This window comes from Cyprinodon variegatus, unplaced genomic scaffold, assembly GCF_000732505.1.
Source record: "Cyprinodon variegatus isolate N-32 unplaced genomic scaffold, C_variegatus-1.0 Scaffold86, whole genome shotgun sequence".
NCBI lineage: Eukaryota > Metazoa > Chordata > Actinopteri > Cyprinodontiformes > Cyprinodontidae > Cyprinodon > Cyprinodon variegatus.
The window spans coordinates 1,043,405-1,061,816 of record NW_015150539.1 but is presented as its reverse complement, the minus strand read 5'-3'; the positions used below and the strand labels follow the sequence as shown (position 1 = coordinate 1,061,816).

The 18,412-nt window shown below is 36.9% G+C and overlaps 2 protein-coding genes across 4 annotated transcripts in view; one reads left to right on the top strand and one right to left on the bottom strand.

Annotated features, from left to right (window-relative positions):
* The first annotated feature begins 222 nt into the window (after positions 1-222).
* csrp3 (cysteine and glycine rich protein 3) lies at positions 223-6,265 on the top strand. The gene is made up of 6 exons (XM_015373366.1): positions 223-311; positions 805-962; positions 3,209-3,380; positions 4,075-4,204; positions 4,733-4,826; positions 6,098-6,265. The coding sequence occupies exons 2-6, from the start codon at positions 851-853 to the stop codon at positions 6,169-6,171; spliced, it is 582 nt and encodes a 193-aa protein (XP_015228852.1). The 5' UTR covers positions 223-311; positions 805-850; the 3' UTR covers positions 6,172-6,265.
* A 712-nt stretch (positions 6,266-6,977) lies between these two features.
* zdhhc13 (zinc finger, DHHC-type containing 13) overlaps positions 6,978-18,412 on the bottom strand; it is a 17,219-nt gene continuing 5,784 nt past the window's right edge. For 2 of the 3 annotated variants that reach the window (XM_015373337.1, XM_015373339.1), the window contains exons 3-17: positions 17,830-17,952; positions 14,987-15,064; positions 13,811-13,955; positions 13,661-13,725; positions 13,376-13,538; positions 12,376-12,501; positions 12,148-12,281; positions 11,939-12,039; positions 11,484-11,617; positions 11,335-11,397; positions 11,163-11,256; positions 9,280-9,363; positions 9,048-9,205; positions 8,609-8,706; positions 6,978-7,239 (exon numbers count right to left, since the gene is read on the bottom strand). In XM_015373337.1, the coding sequence (XP_015228823.1) occupies positions 7,101-7,239; positions 8,609-8,706; positions 9,048-9,205; positions 9,280-9,363; positions 11,163-11,256; positions 11,335-11,397; positions 11,484-11,617; positions 11,939-12,039; positions 12,148-12,281; positions 12,376-12,501; positions 13,376-13,538; positions 13,661-13,725; positions 13,811-13,955; positions 14,987-15,064; positions 17,830-17,952 (1,705 nt within the window). In that variant the 3' untranslated portion in view covers positions 6,978-7,100. The remainder of the gene's footprint in view (positions 7,240-8,608; positions 8,707-9,047; positions 9,206-9,279; positions 9,364-11,162; positions 11,257-11,334; positions 11,398-11,483; positions 11,618-11,938; positions 12,040-12,147; positions 12,282-12,375; positions 12,502-13,375; positions 13,539-13,660; positions 13,726-13,810; positions 13,956-14,986; positions 15,065-17,829; positions 17,953-18,412) is intronic. The other variant, XM_015373338.1, reaches the window with a different exon arrangement.

The window sequence follows — 18,412 nt, the reverse complement described above, 5'->3', positions numbered from 1 at the left end:
GAAGTGTAAGCGTGTACATAATGGAGCCGTTAAAACAAAATCAGAGGTGATGTTAAATCTCTGGGCTTGAGATGCTTCTGTGGACGCAGCTGCCAGAGCTCTCTGTGTGAGTCCTGATACAGAACAAATGTTTGAGCTCCTGATGTTCAGGCCTCTTTGAGCTGGTGATAAAAGGTCAGAGGCCTCGGCTCTGTCACAAGTTATTTTAAGGGGAAGCGTCAGCGGTGGTCTGTGCTGCTGGTGGGATGGAGAGTATTTAACCCGCCTGGGAGAGTTTTTAGCCCCATCCACCACACGGACTCTGACTCAAGGTGAGGAACCATTTTATTTCTGTTATCGGCCGAGGAACCTTTCATTTTAGTTTTAAATGGCAGAAAAAAACCTTGTTTATTCACATTCCTTTAGAATTCAAAATTTTCCAACATTGCAGAGTTATTTGATGGCTTTTGTTTGTTAAAGACCTAATTCCAGTTCTGTGAGATGACGGCTGGAAACTGGAATGTTAAAAAAGGGGCCAGTATAACCTTCATGGCCTTTTCTTTAGGCTCCTGGTAAAATACCTAGCTTGGAAAAAACAGCTGTTTGGACAAACTGCTGGGTTTTCTTTACTGCTATTGAATAGTTCAGAACAATAGAATGACATGGACAGAAAGTGATAGCAGAAGGATATTTCCAGAAAGCAACTATTTACTGCGACATCTTATAATTCTAAGTAAAAATATTTTTGCAGTTATCATTTATTTTAGTATTTTAACATGTTTGTGCTATGTTGATAATAAAGAAGAGACATTTGATCATTTCCAGCCATTCAAGCCTTGAAAGTGAAGCAGAAATCAGAGGAGGTTCTAAGATGCCCAACTGGGGAGGAGGCGCTAAGTGTGCAGCCTGTGAGAAGACCGTGTACCATGCCGAGGAGATCCAGTGTAACAGCAGGAGTTTCCACAAGACCTGTTTTATCTGCAGTAGGGACACTTTTTTTTTTTTTTTACTTAATTTATGGAGGAGTGCATATTGTTAAGCCCAGAGAGGCAGTAAGAGGGAGCATACTGAACATGAATGATTATGATTATACATGATTAAAGTACTAATGACACAAGATTTTTGCACACATATAACATGATTAAAGGACTTCTGGCCTGTTGCATACTAACCTGAAGAATAGTAAGAATCTCTGAACCACACAGGAGTTCCTTCAAACCAGAGACTGAGGTTCTTACTGGTGCCACTAAAACAAGAACATAGTGGATATTTATGCTGAGCTTCTCCCATCACTGTTGTTACCTCTGTGTACAATTTCATTGTTTTTCATATAAATCATTGAATTTTTATTTTTATCTGTATCTTACATACATTCTTTCTTTTTTTTTACTGTTGTTTTTTAACAACAGTGCCTTGCAGCAAGAAGGTTCTAGGTTAGATTCCCAGGCTGGGGTCTTTCTGCATGGAGTTTGCATGTTCTCCCTGAGCATGCGTTGGTTCTCTCCGGGTACTCTGGCTTCCTCCCACAGTCCAAAAACATGACTGTTAAGTAAATTGGCTTTTCTAAAAGTCCCCTTAGGTGTGAGTGTGAATGGTTGTTTGTCCTGTTTGTCTCTGTGTTGCCCTGCGATGGAATGGCAACCTGTCCAGGGTGTACAGTACTCCGCCTTTCGCCCGTAGACAGCTGGAGATAAGGACCAGCACCCCACGTGACCCCACTTGGGATAAGCGTGTTAGAAAATGGATGGATGGAAGTTCCCCTTAACCAAATTAATCCTAAATGTAAATTTGAAGCTTTCCACAAAGTTCAAATGTTTATTCTCCAGGTTAAAAGGCTGGAATCGATGTTTACAGACACAGATTTATAATAAATGTTACAAAGAAAGAAAAAAAGAATGATAGTTGACATTGTATGCTTAACAACTTGTTCTGCATTCAAACTTTTCTTCAAACCTTTTTTCCTGACCTTGTGGCTGTGTTCTGAGGGATGCAAACTTAAACAGAGGAATCATCAACCAACATTAGTGCACAAAAAATGTCCTTTTAATGCACTTAAGATGCTGTGTAATTAAAGTTAGTTTTTAGAGGCTAATCTGTAATAAAAGGACAATAAAAAACAGTTTTGAAGACTTCTTGCAGATTAAAATAAATACAGTTTTTGCTCCTTCCCTCCTGAGTGAAGTCCTGGTAGAAACATCTTTTAATATATTTACTGCTGTAGTTCTTTTGACGTATGTTTCTACAAGCTTTGTCCATCCAGTGGCTGACATTTGTTTCCCATTTTTCATTGAAAATATCTTAACCTTGGACAAAGTTAATGACAAGCTTCTTTCAACATCAACTTTCAGAAAAGTAACCCCACAGCATAATGCTACCAGCACCATGCTTCACCCTGAGAATGGTTTAATGGTTTGCAGTGTTTTTAGCCACACACAGCATTTTGTTATCATTGCCATTAAAAGTAACTTTGTGAACCTTTATTAAGTGATGTCATTATTCTTTACAATCTTTCTCAATTGGCAGATTTTTGAAGAACTATTACTAGTTTTTCTGTTCTCCTCCCTCCAGAGCAGAGGATCTCTGTGGCTCCTACAAAGTTACCAAGTTACCATCTTGGCTGCTTTCTCCTGAATCTCCCAACTTGTACATTTAAGTGGACAGAAAGAACTTCTTTGTTTTTTTTTTCTGACCTAAACCTGCTTAAAAATCCTTTGTAATGTTTTTTTGCTCATAAATGTTCTCTTATGAACCTCTGAGACCTTCAGAAAACAACTGTATTTACCCTGGCATCACTAGATTTACAAATGGACTGCATAACTATTGCACTCTGTCTCACAAACTCCTAATATACATCAAAGCTTGCAGTTATATTGTATAAGTGGATATGCAAATAGTAGGTTTTTCTGTGCTGTGCTAAAAACTTTGACCAGCTTGTTGGTGTCGCTGTGACTGATACATTATTCCACCGGGAAGCTATCAAAGGCCTCTGTGATAAACTCATCCCACCTGCTAAGTGTTCATCTTCTCTCCAACATTCACTTCACACTCCAGGGTCCTCCTGAAAATAGCAACACAAGACATCTGACTTTGCGTGCTGTCACTGATGACTGATAAAGCCAGCTAGGCGGGAGCTTTATTTAACTTTCATCCCTCCAACATGGCATTCCTGCATTTTAATCCATGCATTCCTGAGCCTGGGATAAAATATGAATGTCCTTTATTTTTACAGTGAGCTGCAGAAAAGGGCTCGACAGCACCACGGTTGCTGCACATGAATCTGAGATTTACTGCAAATCGTGTTACGGGAAAAAATACGGACCAAAGGGCTATGGATATGGACAAGGAGCTGGAGCTCTGAGCTCTGATCCTCCAGGACAGGACGGAGAAGCACAGCCACTAAAGTACGGGTTGAACACCAAATAAGGACTTTTACAGATGATGGCCCTAAAATTTGTTGAATTAACACCTTTAACTTTAGATTGAGTAAGAGGTTTTATACATTTTTTGTTGTTGTAGAGACTTACCTTTAGTTTTGTCCGAAAATTTGGAAGTCTTTAATCCTTAAAAACACAAGAAGTTAAACTTGGTTTCTACACAGATTCTTCTAATATTCTTCCAAATGATGCAGAAATGTAGCCTAATGGATTACCAACCAAAAAACAAACATTCCTCCCAATAAGATTCAAAATTTTCCTGCAAATAAGGATATGGAGGCAGTTATTGTTTAAAAGGTGAATAACTATTGATAAGGTACACTTGCATCTTAATCCTTATTTATCTTGATATACTGTATATACCTGGATATACTGTATATATATTGTTTATTCTTAATGGACCTTTTTCCTTCTTGTTTGCACCTTCTTTAATTACTATGCCAATATGTGACGAGTGAATTTCTCTGCTGTAAGATCAATAAATCTAATCTAACCTAATCTAATCTAAGGAGGACCACTTTAAATGATAAAAATACTTTGTTTTAAAAGGAATTATAAACAAGGCATGAACCACGGCTTTCATACAGTACTGTACAATATGCCCTACTATATGTGTGCATATTTTAAAGGATATTAAGCTTTCAGGTAATTTCTTTTTCAGCTCCAAACCTCGACAAACCTCTTCAAACCCCAACTCCAGCAAGTTCTCCCAGAAGTTTGGTAGCTCAGACCGCTGCCCCCGCTGCTCCAAAGCCGTTTATGCAGCAGAGAAGGTGATGGGAGCAGGAAAGGTAAGAACTGTCCCTGAATACTCTGGTTCTCAGTCTGAACCATTTCTTCTTCTATCGGTTTGCTGGCATTCAAGATGGTCACTGCCTAAGAATCCAGAAATAGGAAGAGAAAGATAAAAAGAAGGGTGCTGAGGGCAGATGAGCTATGGCTGAAATATTTCATGGGAACATTAAACATTTTATTGGTTCCCACTCTAAATACTTAAACAATGAACTCTGCATCAGTGAACAAACAGAAATGAATTAATCCATATTTTTAGCTTCTTATGTTTTATTTACACAAACCAGATAGCCTTCCAACATAACTTATATTAACTTAAATTAAAATAGTTCTTAAACAATTTCCCCTCAACATCAGCATTACACTTACCGTACTAAGATTAAATGAAATCACATGGCAGTAATATGTGTATATAGTATGATCTATTTTCAGTTACTGTTATGGTCAGACTCTTAGCAGAAACAAATCCTTACCGTCCACAGTTGTAGAAAAGAAAGCAAAAATAAATAAATGTATTCTTTGTTCAGGCGTGGCATAAAACCTGTTTCCGCTGCGCTCTGTGTGGGAAGAGCCTGGAGTCCACCACAGTGACAGACAAGGATGGAGAGCTGTATTGTAAAGGTACCTTCATTCATATATATATATATATATATATTATATACATATATATGAATGACACATATACATATATATATATTATTATTAAATTGGATATTTTCCAAAAATACATACAATTTCAACAATAACCTACATCTTGGTTAGGTATCTTCTTACTCTGTCATCCAAGGACATTTTTTTTCTCCACTGTCCTATTCAGATGTAATTCTAAACTCTGGCTTGATCACAAAACATCTCTTACTTTTTTATAATAGTAATTTAAAACTATTATTTGGAGCTGCTCATAAGAAAAGTTACCACCAAGAACGATGCTGCAACCACCATGATTCATTGTGGTTAAGGTGTGCAGCTTGAAATTAAATTGTATTTGACATTGAATTGATGATTATACATTGGTGATTATACTGAACAGACTGTATTTAATAGTATGAAATTGAATAAAAATTGTATCCAATGTTAGGTCCATTAATTTGGCTGAATTTTAAACAGATTTTATTGCTCTTAAAATTCAGTTTGACCAATTTCTCTTTTGATTTAAAAATCCAAAAACGATTCTAAAATTTGTATTTTTTTTTTCTCACATCTGGGTCTTCGAAAAACAGATTTTTCTGGTCTTTCTCAAGGATCCTGATGTATGTTCACAAAAAATAATCAGAATTTTGGAAAATTGAATTCTTTATACAACCTGAATTTTTAATGCAATAAAATACAGCATCAAATTCCTTCAGTTTCACTAATAGTTTCAGTTTAGTGAAATTCATTTTACAGTAATTCTGATTTATTTAACTTTAAAATTCAGTTTCTATTCAAATTTAGTTTGCTGATGGCAAAGGTTTCCGTCGTACTACTGACTGAAACCTTTTCACTGGGATCATTCATAACCTTTCTGCCGTTTATGGCTTTAGTTGAAGGATGTAGGTTTCAGGGAACTTTAACAGCCAAAATCTGTTTCAGTTTAATCAGTTTCACTTCAACCAACAGCTGGTCTAAACTCAAAAAGAAGGAATGATGGAACTAAAATAAAGATTGCTTCAGCAAGGGCTTTGCAACCCTATGCAATGAAGTTTGGACAGTCGCCTGACTTAATAGCTGAATTCCACATAATATCTGTTATATTGTAGGTGGAGAAAGTTATGGCCTCTCCAAAATATCTAACTCCAAATTAGGGATGTGTAAACTTTGAGATCCATAGTGTAAAGCTCAAGCTTGATTATATGATAAAAGCACAAACAGGTTTCCACTAATAAAGCTTTGTTTTATATTTCTATTTTCAGTTTGCTACGCCAAAAACTTTGGTCCAAAAGGATTCGGGCTTGGCAACGAGGCCATGTTGGAGGAGCGTGAATAAACCTATGGCTCTGCTGAACCCATGGCGCCTCAACCCTGAAGAAAGATGAGCATTATCAGCAATGTTTAAACTCACAAAATAAAAGCATTTTGTTACATCACCGTTTATCATTGTGCATTTATTTAATTTCTGAAATCCTAATTGTCTTTTAAAGCTGATCTTTCATGACTTATGGTGCAAACTTCCTTATTTATAGTATTATTGTTGCTTTGTGGATGTAATGCACTGTTTGTACTTCAGCTAAGTAAACATTACTGCTATGTAGACTTAAAATCTATACAGATAAATAACTAATAATGAACGATTTAAATCAGCTCTCTTCAACTAATCAAAGACTATTAATTTAAATTATAATTTTTTTTTATCAAAAGAAGCAATGTCATAGAGAACTTTAAAATTAAACCAAAAGCTGTTTTTAAACAGGAATCGTCTTACATTTCTTCAGCCAGTTATAGAAATATCCTCCAACTTTTTGTTTTAAAAAGACTCAAGTAAAAGCGAGTTTTCAACCGTTAGAAAGACAGGCACAAGATTGCTTTATTGAAGTATATAATAGTGGTCACTTGTTATGAAACACATGCAGCTTTTATAAAAGTCATAAAACAAAACCATTTTAGACATACAAATCTTGTTTTCATCTTGTTAGATGATAAAAATAAATGTGTTCATAAAAACAGCACAAAACGTCCAGAACTATTTAGGCCTTAAAGATTTTTCCATTTTTACTCACATTGGTCATAAGGCAGCAGCAGACTGTACAAAGATCACCTGGATCATATGGTATCTACATCTCCTCTGTATTTTTCAACCTCTACTATTATTAAGTCTCTCTTTACAAATGAGCAAAAGGATGGACAAGTACATAAATACATTCTGTGCTTTTGGTCCAGGAGCGGTCCCACACGGACATTTTTGCGGTGGGGATGAGGTCAGATCATGTTCATTTGTTCCAACAGGTACTGGTCACGCTGGGACTGAAACTGGGACGTCCAGTCGATGACGGTCGGCTTGCAGAGGCCACAACAGCGCAGCTGGAAGAACGTCACCAGGTTCTGCACCACGCCCAGGCTGCAGACAGACGGGTCAAGAAGAAACCAGAGTGGTGAAAAGGAAATGGAAACTTTGAGGATGCAAGCCTCTAATTTCCAGCTTATTTTAAAATGTGTTTCTGCTTAAATCCATTGGTTTAATAAGCTTAAAGTCTAGTTTTTCTGTTGTTCTGTTGAAGAATGCAAAGCTGTTTAAAATTTTCCACTGGTCCATACAGAAACTGGTTCCATAGTGGAGAAAACTACCACAACCTTCTGAGTCGTTATATTATGGAAAGATAAGCTTTTCACTATGAACAGAAAATGGTGAATGAGAAGTTGTTTGATGTAAATCAGAGTTGAAATGATTGCTTTCAAACCTACAGACTCCTTCAACATCTGAGCAGAGTAAACACACACAAAGTCCACTTCCAGGTCCTCCCAGTGTTAACTGGGTTCGATCAGAAAGCCGAGTCAAATTGGGATTTATTATCCCAGTTGAGAATAAATAAATAAAGTGAGATAATCATAAAGAATATAGTTATACTAATTTAAGACTTGTTCCAAACTCCCTGGAATAATTAGATAGTTTAGTCTACTTTTGATTTTAACCAGGTACCGGCAACTAGTGGCTCTTAATAACTTTGCCGCAGCATTTTTAAAATATATTTATATATTTTTTAAATTGCACTCTCAACATTTTCTAGCAATATCTGAAGAGAATTTACAAAACCAAAAGACACAAACTACCGTTTTCCACCCATTTCTCATATATACAAGCTTGTTAGAAACTAAACAAAAGGACTTAAGATTAAATTGAAGGTTTATATTTCAGCATGAAAACAGCACAAAACATGCGACAGCTCCCAGAATGCAATGGTCCTGTGTTTGAATCATCAAGTGAAGTCCAGAAAAAATATGAATGGGAAACACTCATTTATTAGAGGCAAGAAAAAGTGTTTTAGCTACATGCCGTAATAAGCTTAACTGTTAGATCTTAGATCTAATCAAACTCAAGAAATAATAACATGTTAATAACCATAAATCCTTTATAAGTACCAATTAGTATTTGGTTTGCTCTATCAAATACATTTCTAGTAAAACAAAATTTATTATATGGTTAAACATCTAAATAGAAGGAAGAAAAAAAAAACATTTTTTAAGGCACTACATATAAAGACAAATAATATACCTTTGTATATTATTACCTTAATATACCTTAGTTTAACTTAAGGCATAAACAATGACTGATAAATAATGATAAACAAATAAAAACAGACCAAAACACCTGTCTTCACAGCTATGTTTTTTTATGTATTCACCTTTAAAGCTAAATACTTTGATTTGCCTCTATAGTCCAGTATCAGGTAAATCCTTCATAAACAGGAGAGGAATATCAGTGAACTCACTTGAATGGATTTTGTCTCAAGGACACAGATTGTCTCATTCTCCTTTGTTGGAAGATCCGATTTGTTCTCTCTGAAGATGTTAATCCCAGGAATGCAATCTGATCAGAAACACAGAAAAAAAAACAAGGAAAAACATTATTCAAAAACAACAATGTTCATTAAGTGAACAAAGGCAGGAGATAAGAAAAGCAGCTGAACTGGTTTTATAGGTTTAATGGGTGTTAAGACCTCTAATCTGATCTGAAACTACCTACAGATCGTTAAAAGTCATTCTTTTTGCCTCAATAAAAAAGAAGAACTTTATTTCTGTTTGTTTTATTTTAAGTCCAATTTGTAGTCATCTTTTTTTGTTACATTAGATTAAAAGATTAAGTTTTACCGCAATAATAAAAAGACATCTGTGGGCCATAGAAACCCATCAACAGATTTCAGCCATCACCTGGTAAAGCTGCCCTATCAGGAACAAAGTGGACCAGCAGGTATGGTAGAAAGACAGCACAAAGATGAAGAGCACCCAGGGGGAGCAGCTGATGCCTGCAGACAGGACCCCCCACACACCCTGATCCTCATAATGCAGCAAACAGTGACTTTTCCAGTCTGGAAGGACAGAAACATTTATTTTTATTATGCAGATCCATCAGCTTCTGTTATACTTTTGCTTATTGACTCACATGTAAAACAACCGTAGAGCATCGAGCTGCCCAGCAGCGAGAGGGCGAGCAGAAAAAGGACGAAGTAGCGGTGGTTCCTTGCTCCTAAAACATTAACATGAAGGTTAACAGTTTATATTGAGCAGACAGAATAGATCACTAAAATCGTATGGCTTAGTTTCTAATCTGCACAGATATTGATAGAAACTTGTCTTTAATAATCAAAGTTTTAAAAGCTCAGCATTTATCAATAATCAATTGATTTGTATAATCAACCTTGAAGAGAGACAGTAAATAGTACAACACATCTAACATTTTCATTGATGCTCTTCCAAAGGACTAATTCTATCTTAGTTTCCCTCTCCTCTTTTGTCTTTACATGTGAGGTTGTCTAATCCCGAACAAAAAGATTCCGTCCAGCTGAGATGACCTTTAGCCCAGAAAACTGTCAAAGTTTTCCAAAAACATGACAGGGTTTTTAAGTTTCTGTTTGAATATCTGAATCCCAAGTTTCCCCAACGTACCACTGACCCCATGTGGTGAAAACTGATCACAGCAACACAAAGGACTTCCAGGATGTTTTCTAAAGTCAGAATGTGGTTTTAATTATTGCTCAATGCTGCTTCATATTCTACTATACATTAAAGTAATGATTGAAAATATATTTAAAAAAATAAATATATTTTTTAAATGACATGCTATTGAAAATACTTGAGCAGATCACTGATTCCGAGTCTGACTTTTTCACGAGGTCGTGAACATCAACAGCTTTAAACACCAACCTCTAGGAAGCAGCATTACTCACAAGCTCTTTAGAGACTGAAATTATACAAAGTTGAAATAGAATATATGTTTAAGTTATAGAATCAAACTATTCTTCACGTGAAAGTTTTTAATCATGTTGTGGCATATATAAAAATAGCATATTTATATAGCATGTCTTATTTATTCCTTTTTTTTTTTTTTTTTAGAGTTTTATGAACTAACAAAAGAAGACTATGAAAACTGTGCCCACCGGGACTTAACAAATAAGTCCATGTATCAGAAAATGTCCACTTCAAATTTAAAGCGACGCATCGAGTTAAAGCATCCAAGCTATCTTGGGAAATATCTGCTACTGAATGAGGAACATAAGAAAATGTTTTTTATACAGAGAATTTCAGCAGAATCTAAATGTACCTGTATGTTTCTGAAGTTCTGAATAATCTGGCTAAATAAAGGCTTCACTCTACATACAGTATACCTTGACTGCATCGAGTATTTTCCATTTTTTTCTATATATTATGATCACACATTTAAAAGGATGATATATATTAGATTCTGTTGTGTAGGATTGTGGCTTTATTTATTTAATAAACTTGAACTAATTAATGTATATGTTTTTGAACTTTGTTCATTTTTGAAAAAGTGAACTTTGAACATGAGGTAGTTCGTTTTCATCTGTTTGAACTGAGCTTTGAGCTTGTTCTTTTTAATTATGAACTGGCACAACTTTGCATGTTTTGCCAGTTCTATCTTGCTTAATTTTAGTTCATATTTTAGAAGTTTAATATTCCTTATATAGCAGCAAAGCCAAGCAGAAACCAAGGCAGCAAATTAGCCAGTGGTTAGAAGGCCTGGTTCAAACAACTGGAATAAAATCAGGCTCGTCAGCAAAGACAATGAAAAAACTTGCTTTTGTATTTGTGTTTATAGAAAAATTCTTTAATTAAACTGAAGGAAACGGCTGCATATATCAACTAATCTGAAGTGCTGTAATGCACTTAGAACTGTGTGGAATATATATATATTTTAACCAACCAGATTTAGGTTTGACACTTTCAGTGGACTATAGAAACTTTCCATGCTAACCTGATGACAAAGCTACTCATTATCTGCTAATTCCCCTCATTATTCAGTCGTACCTATGCAGGTGTTGATCCACTCAGAATGGTGGTCTTGCTTTGCCACGCATGCATCACAGCTAAAGCAGTGAGCCGCTCTCAATGGTTTCTTTACCTGGAAGATGGGAAGGGATGTCATGTAGTTTAGATTTTTGCTGCTGTTAAATCAAGTTTTTAAGATTTAACGACTTACCATACAGGAAGTGCAAAATACTCTAGGGTCCAAACAGCCCGCCTCAGCCATCGCCACCACGTTCTGAAATCCCAAATGCAAAGGAAAAAGTATAAGGTTCTGGAAATGATTACATGCAAGAGCTTTAAATGAGTTACAAGTTTAAAGACCTTGCCCACCATTTTCTTCTGTTCTTCTGTAGTTTTGATGAAACCAGGGTCTGTCCTGCAGGTTCGAAGGAAGTAGTAGAGAAGAGCGGTAGCATTCAGAATGAACAGTACCTGAACCGTTGTGCTGGGTAGATGTAGATTTAGGTTAAGAAAACAAGAAAGCCAGGCTTGTTCAGTGTGCATTTGAAGTTTTACTGGAAACTCTGAGATGGGAGGAAGCTTTTAGGATTATATCAATGTTTCCTTTCATTTTGAAGGGAAGGAAAAAGAATCTCTAGTGTTGAAATGTATGTAGGCAAATAAAAATGAAACAATATGAAAGCTGAGCTTTTTGAGTAAACCTCCCTCCCTTTCAAACTAAAAAAAGCCACCTATATAAATTTTAATCTTTATTAATGGAAAATAAGACTGCCAAAACAAATTTTTAAGAATTTCTCTTCATATAGGAAGGATATCTGGCAGGAACCAGAGCCACCAGGTGACGAGCATCCAGAACACTGATGCCATCAGTGCCGAAGGCAGAAGAAGCGACTGAAACTCAGGGTTTGGAGAATTCCTGTTTTCAATTGCAAACAGTTGTGGTTAAATTTCCTTTAACATGAAAACTATTTGCTTTTACATGTCCGTTAGCTGAAAGAGGATCTGAAGGCAAACAGGTTGTCACCTTGAGGCTAGGTTAATCACAGCCATCACACAGACTAACAGGATACTTTTGAGTAACCAGGACTCTGAGTTCATATCAAATATTGCTCCCACACATCCGAATAAGGCAGTGCTAAATAGGAACTGCACCAAAACCTGCAAAAATATCAGAAAACAAGATGAAAGCAATCCAAGTGGCAGGTGCTCCTTCTTACTTCTTTCTATATGATTAGGGGCTATAAATTTATACCTTGTATCTGACAATGAAGCGTAGACAGCGGGAATTAGAGCGGAGCCTCTCCTGTTTAACGATATTTAGTATGCGAATGAGCAGCGGGCTGTTCACTTGGTGGGCCAAGTCGATGGGTGTGTGACCCTGAGGAATAAAACACATCATTCAAAGGGGAACAATTACTCTTGGTTTAAATTATATTTTTCCTACTTTATTGAATCCATGTATGGGAGAAAAAAAATTAGGACTGCTGAGAGCATATTTGAAATATATAATTTTCTCATGATTTCAGGCATGGTCTACTGTTTTATATATTTTAGAAACTTTAATAGGCTGCATAAAATTTTATTGCAGACACCTAGATATGGTAGATTTTAGCAGAAAATACTAAAATGATAGATCTACCTCCTAATTTAACAAGACAAAGCTTTTTTCACATAGAAACATCTTTGGTTAATTTAATATTTTCTCAGAGGGATGGCCGTTTAAGTACTGCTTCTGTGTTTATGACTCATTATAAAGTAATGCCTGATAATTAAAGTAGAACACTAAATATAACAGGACCAGTTCATGATGAGCATTTACAAAGGATCAGACTGATTTCCTGTGGAGATCAATTCGATTTATACACAGAGATTGAGATCAAAAACATTATACAGTTAGCACAAGCTTTCAAGTCGTTTTTGTTTTATTTAAAGGAGGGGTTCCATAAAATTCCAGCCCGCAACCCCAAAAAACAGCTGCCAAAATATAAAAGCATGGAATTAAATTCATTTTTAAATTAATTTATTTAATATATAATTTGATCTAACATTTAAAATGTACATTTAATGTCACCCATCAGGTGTCAATAGACCCTCCAGAAAGTCCCAACCCCCACGGTGGAAATTTCTTCTAAAGCATGTCCTTAAACCCTGCAGTATCTCTACTTGTCAAACAGAGAGAAGTGCAGAAAAGTGCAGAATGAAATCTGCACTTTTTGCCTGAAATGTGATCATCTAAAAATTGTGAAACTCACGTTGATGTTTTCAGCGTCCACGCTTGCACCTGCCTCCAACAGGACGTGGGCAGCGTCAACATTACCCGCAAGCACTGCGCAATGCAGCGGCGTGTTCCTGTTAACTTTGTCCACAGCACTAACCGAGGCGTTGTTTTTGATGAGGAAGTTTGTGGGCTCAGGCCTAAGGCAGAAAAACACAAACCTTTAATACAGACAACCGAGGCACAGCCCACTGAATACTCAGAAGAAAAGAAAAATTAAAATCTAACATTTTTGTGTCAAACCAGTGAGGGAGGGTCTTACCCAATGATCTTCTGAGCTGCTAACATCAGAGGTGTCTGTCCGTTACAGTCAGGCACATCCACTTCCTGATCATAACGAAGCAACAAGAAGTAAAAAAATGTTAAGAAAGCAAAAGAAAACTAAGAAAAATGACCCTGTGTGGAGTCTGACCTCTCCTTTCGCCATAAGATAAGCAGCAATGGCCATGTGCTGGAAGAGGATGGCGAGGTGGAGTGAGCGGTAACCCTCTCCATCTGTGATGGAGGGGTCTGCTCCGTATCTCATCAACTGGATCACCATGGGAAGGTGGCCCTGTCTGCACACACATACAGAACATACACAGAAAAACTGGCTTTATGCAAAGAGCAATGACAGAAAGAAAAAAAAAAACACTCCTGTAAACACCTAAATCCAAATATAAACAAATATTTATTTTTTAAATGAGGAAAAGGTTGTATTTCCCAGCTGAATATTAAACTAGATCAGTAAAATGCTGGTGAAGATTCTCAGTCACTCAGGTCATAGTTGTTCCAAAACAAGCAATCAACTGGACTTTGTTTCCTAGTTTTAAGACGTTTCGTTTCCCATCCAGGAAGCTTTTCTGGAGTCTCTGAAAGACACAAGAAGCTTTTCTCCAAACACAAAAAACCAGTACAAACCAAACAAGACCCTTAAACAGAGACTAGAGCCTCCTAAGGACAAAAACCCCAGACCACATATGAGCGGAGTGGTGTATGCAGTTCAGTGCAGTGAGGAATGCTCTGATCTTTATATTGGAGAAACCAAAAAACCTCTCCACAGACGCATGGCCCAACACAGAAGAACTACTTCCTCAGGACAAGCCTCAGCGGTACATCTATACCTTATGGACAAAAGACATTCTTTTGAGGACTAGAATGTGAACATTCTGGAAGATAGTTTGTTTAAGAGGGGTATAAAGGAAGGCATCGATGTTAAACAGAGGGGGTGGACCCTAGTTTCAGCTTTCAAAAACCTACAATGCAGCGATTGATGCAGTTGATTCTTTCCCACCATCATCGCAGCCCCCACCATACAGGGGAAGAGAACATCATGCCTGTTCAGCCAGGCCAACAATTCCCCCTAACGATCCCCATTAAGAGACATAGATAGGTATCGGCTATTGCAGGCTAACAAAGAACCAAAACGACTCCCCATCCCTAAGGGGTGGACCTTAAAAGCCTCAAGGTGATTTCTAAGCCAAAATGAGGCTTCGTTTTGCGCCACATTTTCAATTGAAAAAGCTTTATGGAAAACTTGGAAACAAAGTCCAGTGATTATTTTTTTTAACTTTTTTGGAATAGAGCAGTAAAACCATAATGCTCCAACCTTATGGCCCAGTGGAGTGGAGTAGAGTTCAGGTCTCCTCCCAGCTGGTCAATGATTGCTCCTTTGGATATAAAGTACCTAAAAAAAAACCCAGAAGATACAGAAAGCTGTTTATTTATCATACAAAAACATCCCAGAGTAGCTTGACTACTTTCTGTTTTTAAGGTCTTAAAAACAAAGTTGACCAGAAAATGGAAAGAAGACAACAACAACAACAACAAAAAAAGACATTAAATAAAATATAACTTTAAATAGTAGACAAATTGGGCCTTAAACAGATTACAGAGGTGATACAATACAATAGTAAACACATTCATATTTACTTCAAGTCTTGATTTAATGGTTAGTTTGGCTGCAAAATACATCACACCCCAGTTGTTTCCAAAATATCAACATGTGAAGAATTTGAGCTGCACAGTTTTATTTGGATGAAATGTTCAGAGGTCATCATACTTCAGGCTCTGTGCATCAAAACTTTGCAGAAGAGAAATTATGATGATAGAAAAGTAGAAGAATGGTGAGGGAATAGTCTTCACAACCACCAGAAATATTGCAGTTCTAACACTGTGTTGCTTTATGCAGACGGAAGTCTGAGAAATGCTTCACTCTAACTTTAAACCAAAGCTACTTCGGTTTTTGTATTTATTATAAAACCTAGTTACACCCATCTCCCTCCCAATAGTTCCCTCCAAGCCTGTTTTATTTGATCTATAGTTGGTTTGCTTGCATAGACTGGCTCTTGAAAAATGTTGGGAATTTTGTTCAGATAAGCATGCCTCTCCTGTAGGCAAACAAACATGTATAAATTGTAATTTAGGCTGGGCTCCAGTGGTGCAACAAGGCTAGGGAGAGCCATGAAAGATCCATGTAAAGAAACCTAAGTCCTTGATGCAGCCGTCTGTTCCGCTCCTTCAAGCGGCCTCAAATTGTAACTCCTACCTACCATTCCAAGCTCTTCTCCACTCACCTTTTAGGGGTTAACAAAAACACTATCTAGGGTAGGAAAGGAACTCTGGAACGTGGTTCCATACTGATTAAACATGTGTTACACAGAGTTCATGTCGAAAAATAATGTATGTTTCATCAACTCTGTGAGGTGGGCTCTGCTTTTACATTCTGTCACTTATTGGGGGGCAACCATAAAGCTCCTAGTAGCAGATAGAGCTAGATCCTGCTTCCTCTTCCTGCCTTCTTCCATACTGCCACCACTATTTGGATTGCACCTATCAGTTTAATTTGCATTTAGCTGAAAAATCCCAAATCCAGGATGCATCTTCCTGCATCCAGCAGTGTCACTGCCTGGGCATCTACTGGTGCCCAGGCCCCCAGATCCTGTGAGCCGCACAGAGTTGGTCTGCATGTTTCAGCCTTCATAGCAGAGCATATAGATTCCTGCCTCTCATAACCAGTGCTTTCATTTTGCATTTTATAATGGATTCATCAGAACAGTTTGCCTTCTAGCAAACAAACAACTAAATTTTAGTTTAGATGGGCTCCTTATGTCGTTTCTTCTTCCACTGCACAACTGTCAGTGAGGTGACGAGAGTGGCTTTGATGCTGCGCATCTTTGCGACTGGCTGCTCAGAGCTTGTGTTGCTGCAAACTAGAGCCCAGAGAATATTATCAGCTCCTTTAAAACTGTTCCCTATGAATACTTATCCCTGGAAGAAGTACTTTCCTGCTGAACAGTGTAGTGAAATACAGCATGTTGGGTTACATGCTCCCAGGTTGATTTCTGTCATGTTGGCATGTTCTAAGTATAAGCAATGTTTAAAAAACATTAGTCCCATTTTATGTTGTTTATTGCCTCACTAACATCTCGGCATAAAGCAGGTGATGCTCATCTGATCAGTTAAGGTGGACGGATGTGTGTTGATAGTGGGTTAAAACAGAAGGGATGTAGCAATGATATTATAACAGCACCATGACACCCAGAGCTTAGTTTTAATTACCTTGATTCTATAGCTTTATACTATTTTTGAATATTGTTTAGTTCATAAATTATGTGAGGAATGTCCATTCATATAGAACATTTTAAAAATATGTATTTTTTTAATAAAAGCTAAACTTGATCTGTTTCAGTTCAGTTCAGACCAAAAGTTTGGACACACCTTCTCATTCAAAGAGTGTTCTTTATTTTCATTACTATGAAAATTGTAGATTCACACTGAAGGCATCGAAACTATGAATTAACACATGTGGATTTATATACTTAACAAAAAAGTGTGAAACAAATGAAAATACAGTCTATTCAGTAGGACTATCAGCTGTGTATCCTCCTGACTTCTGCACAACACAACTGATGGTCCCAACCCCATTTATAAGGCAAGAAATCCCACTTATTAAACCTGACAGGAGACACCTGTGAAGTGAAAACAGTTTCAGGTGACTACCTCTTAAAGCTCATCTAGAGAATGCCAAGAGTGTGCGAACCAGTAATCAAAGCAAAAGGTGTCTACTTATAAAAACCTAGAATATAAGACAAATTTTCACTTGTTTCACACTTTTTTGTTAGGTAAATTCATAGTTTTGATGCCTTTAGCGTGAATCTTTAATTGTCATAGTCATGAAAATAAAGCAAACTCTTTGCATGAGAAGGTGTGTCCAAACTTTTGGTCTGAACTGTGCAGTCTTGTCTCAGGAATTGATTTTTAAATCAGGCATAAGAGCAGACGGTCAGACATCTCAAGAAAAGCAGCAGGTTTTAATAAGGATTTAAAAATTGATCATTATGAGTTAAAATCTTTTTAAAAAAAAATCATAGTGGTGTATTTCATTCAGATATTAAAATTGTTAGAGACAAAAAAAAAGACTAAAGTAAATTTAATTTCAGAAACTCTTACTTGACCAGCTCCAAGCGATTGTTGATCGCCGCCCAGTGCAGCAGAGTGACGTTCTCTTTGTCAGGCTGCCTGACGTCATATCCTGCCTCTACCAGCTCCTTACAGCGTTCAAGGATCCCAAACCTGACAGGATGAGAAAGAGACTTAATACACTTATTCTTAAAGAGAAGCGTAAAGGTAAAAATACTATACTAAAAAAAACCCAAAAAAACAGTCTAAATGTAAAGAAAGCCACAAGGAACAAAAGAAGTTATTGACTAAATCCAGTGAAGCAAAAGGTTTTCAGCGCATCAAGCTTGTAAAACAGGTTCTTTTAATCTGATTTTAGACAATGTGAAACAAAATTGCTTATTCTGACACTTGCTGAGGTGAACAGAACCAGCAGCACATGGATTCCAGTCATTCTCTGCGGTACATCGACTCCCTGATCAGATACATTAACACTTGTACTCAGATCTCAACCTTCAGTCTAAAAAAGAAGCTTTCCAGCATTTGAACAAATTTAAAATAGGAAAATATCTAAGGCTGCAGCACAACTATTTAAATACTTGACCACTGTTTGCTCATAGTCATATAATGTACA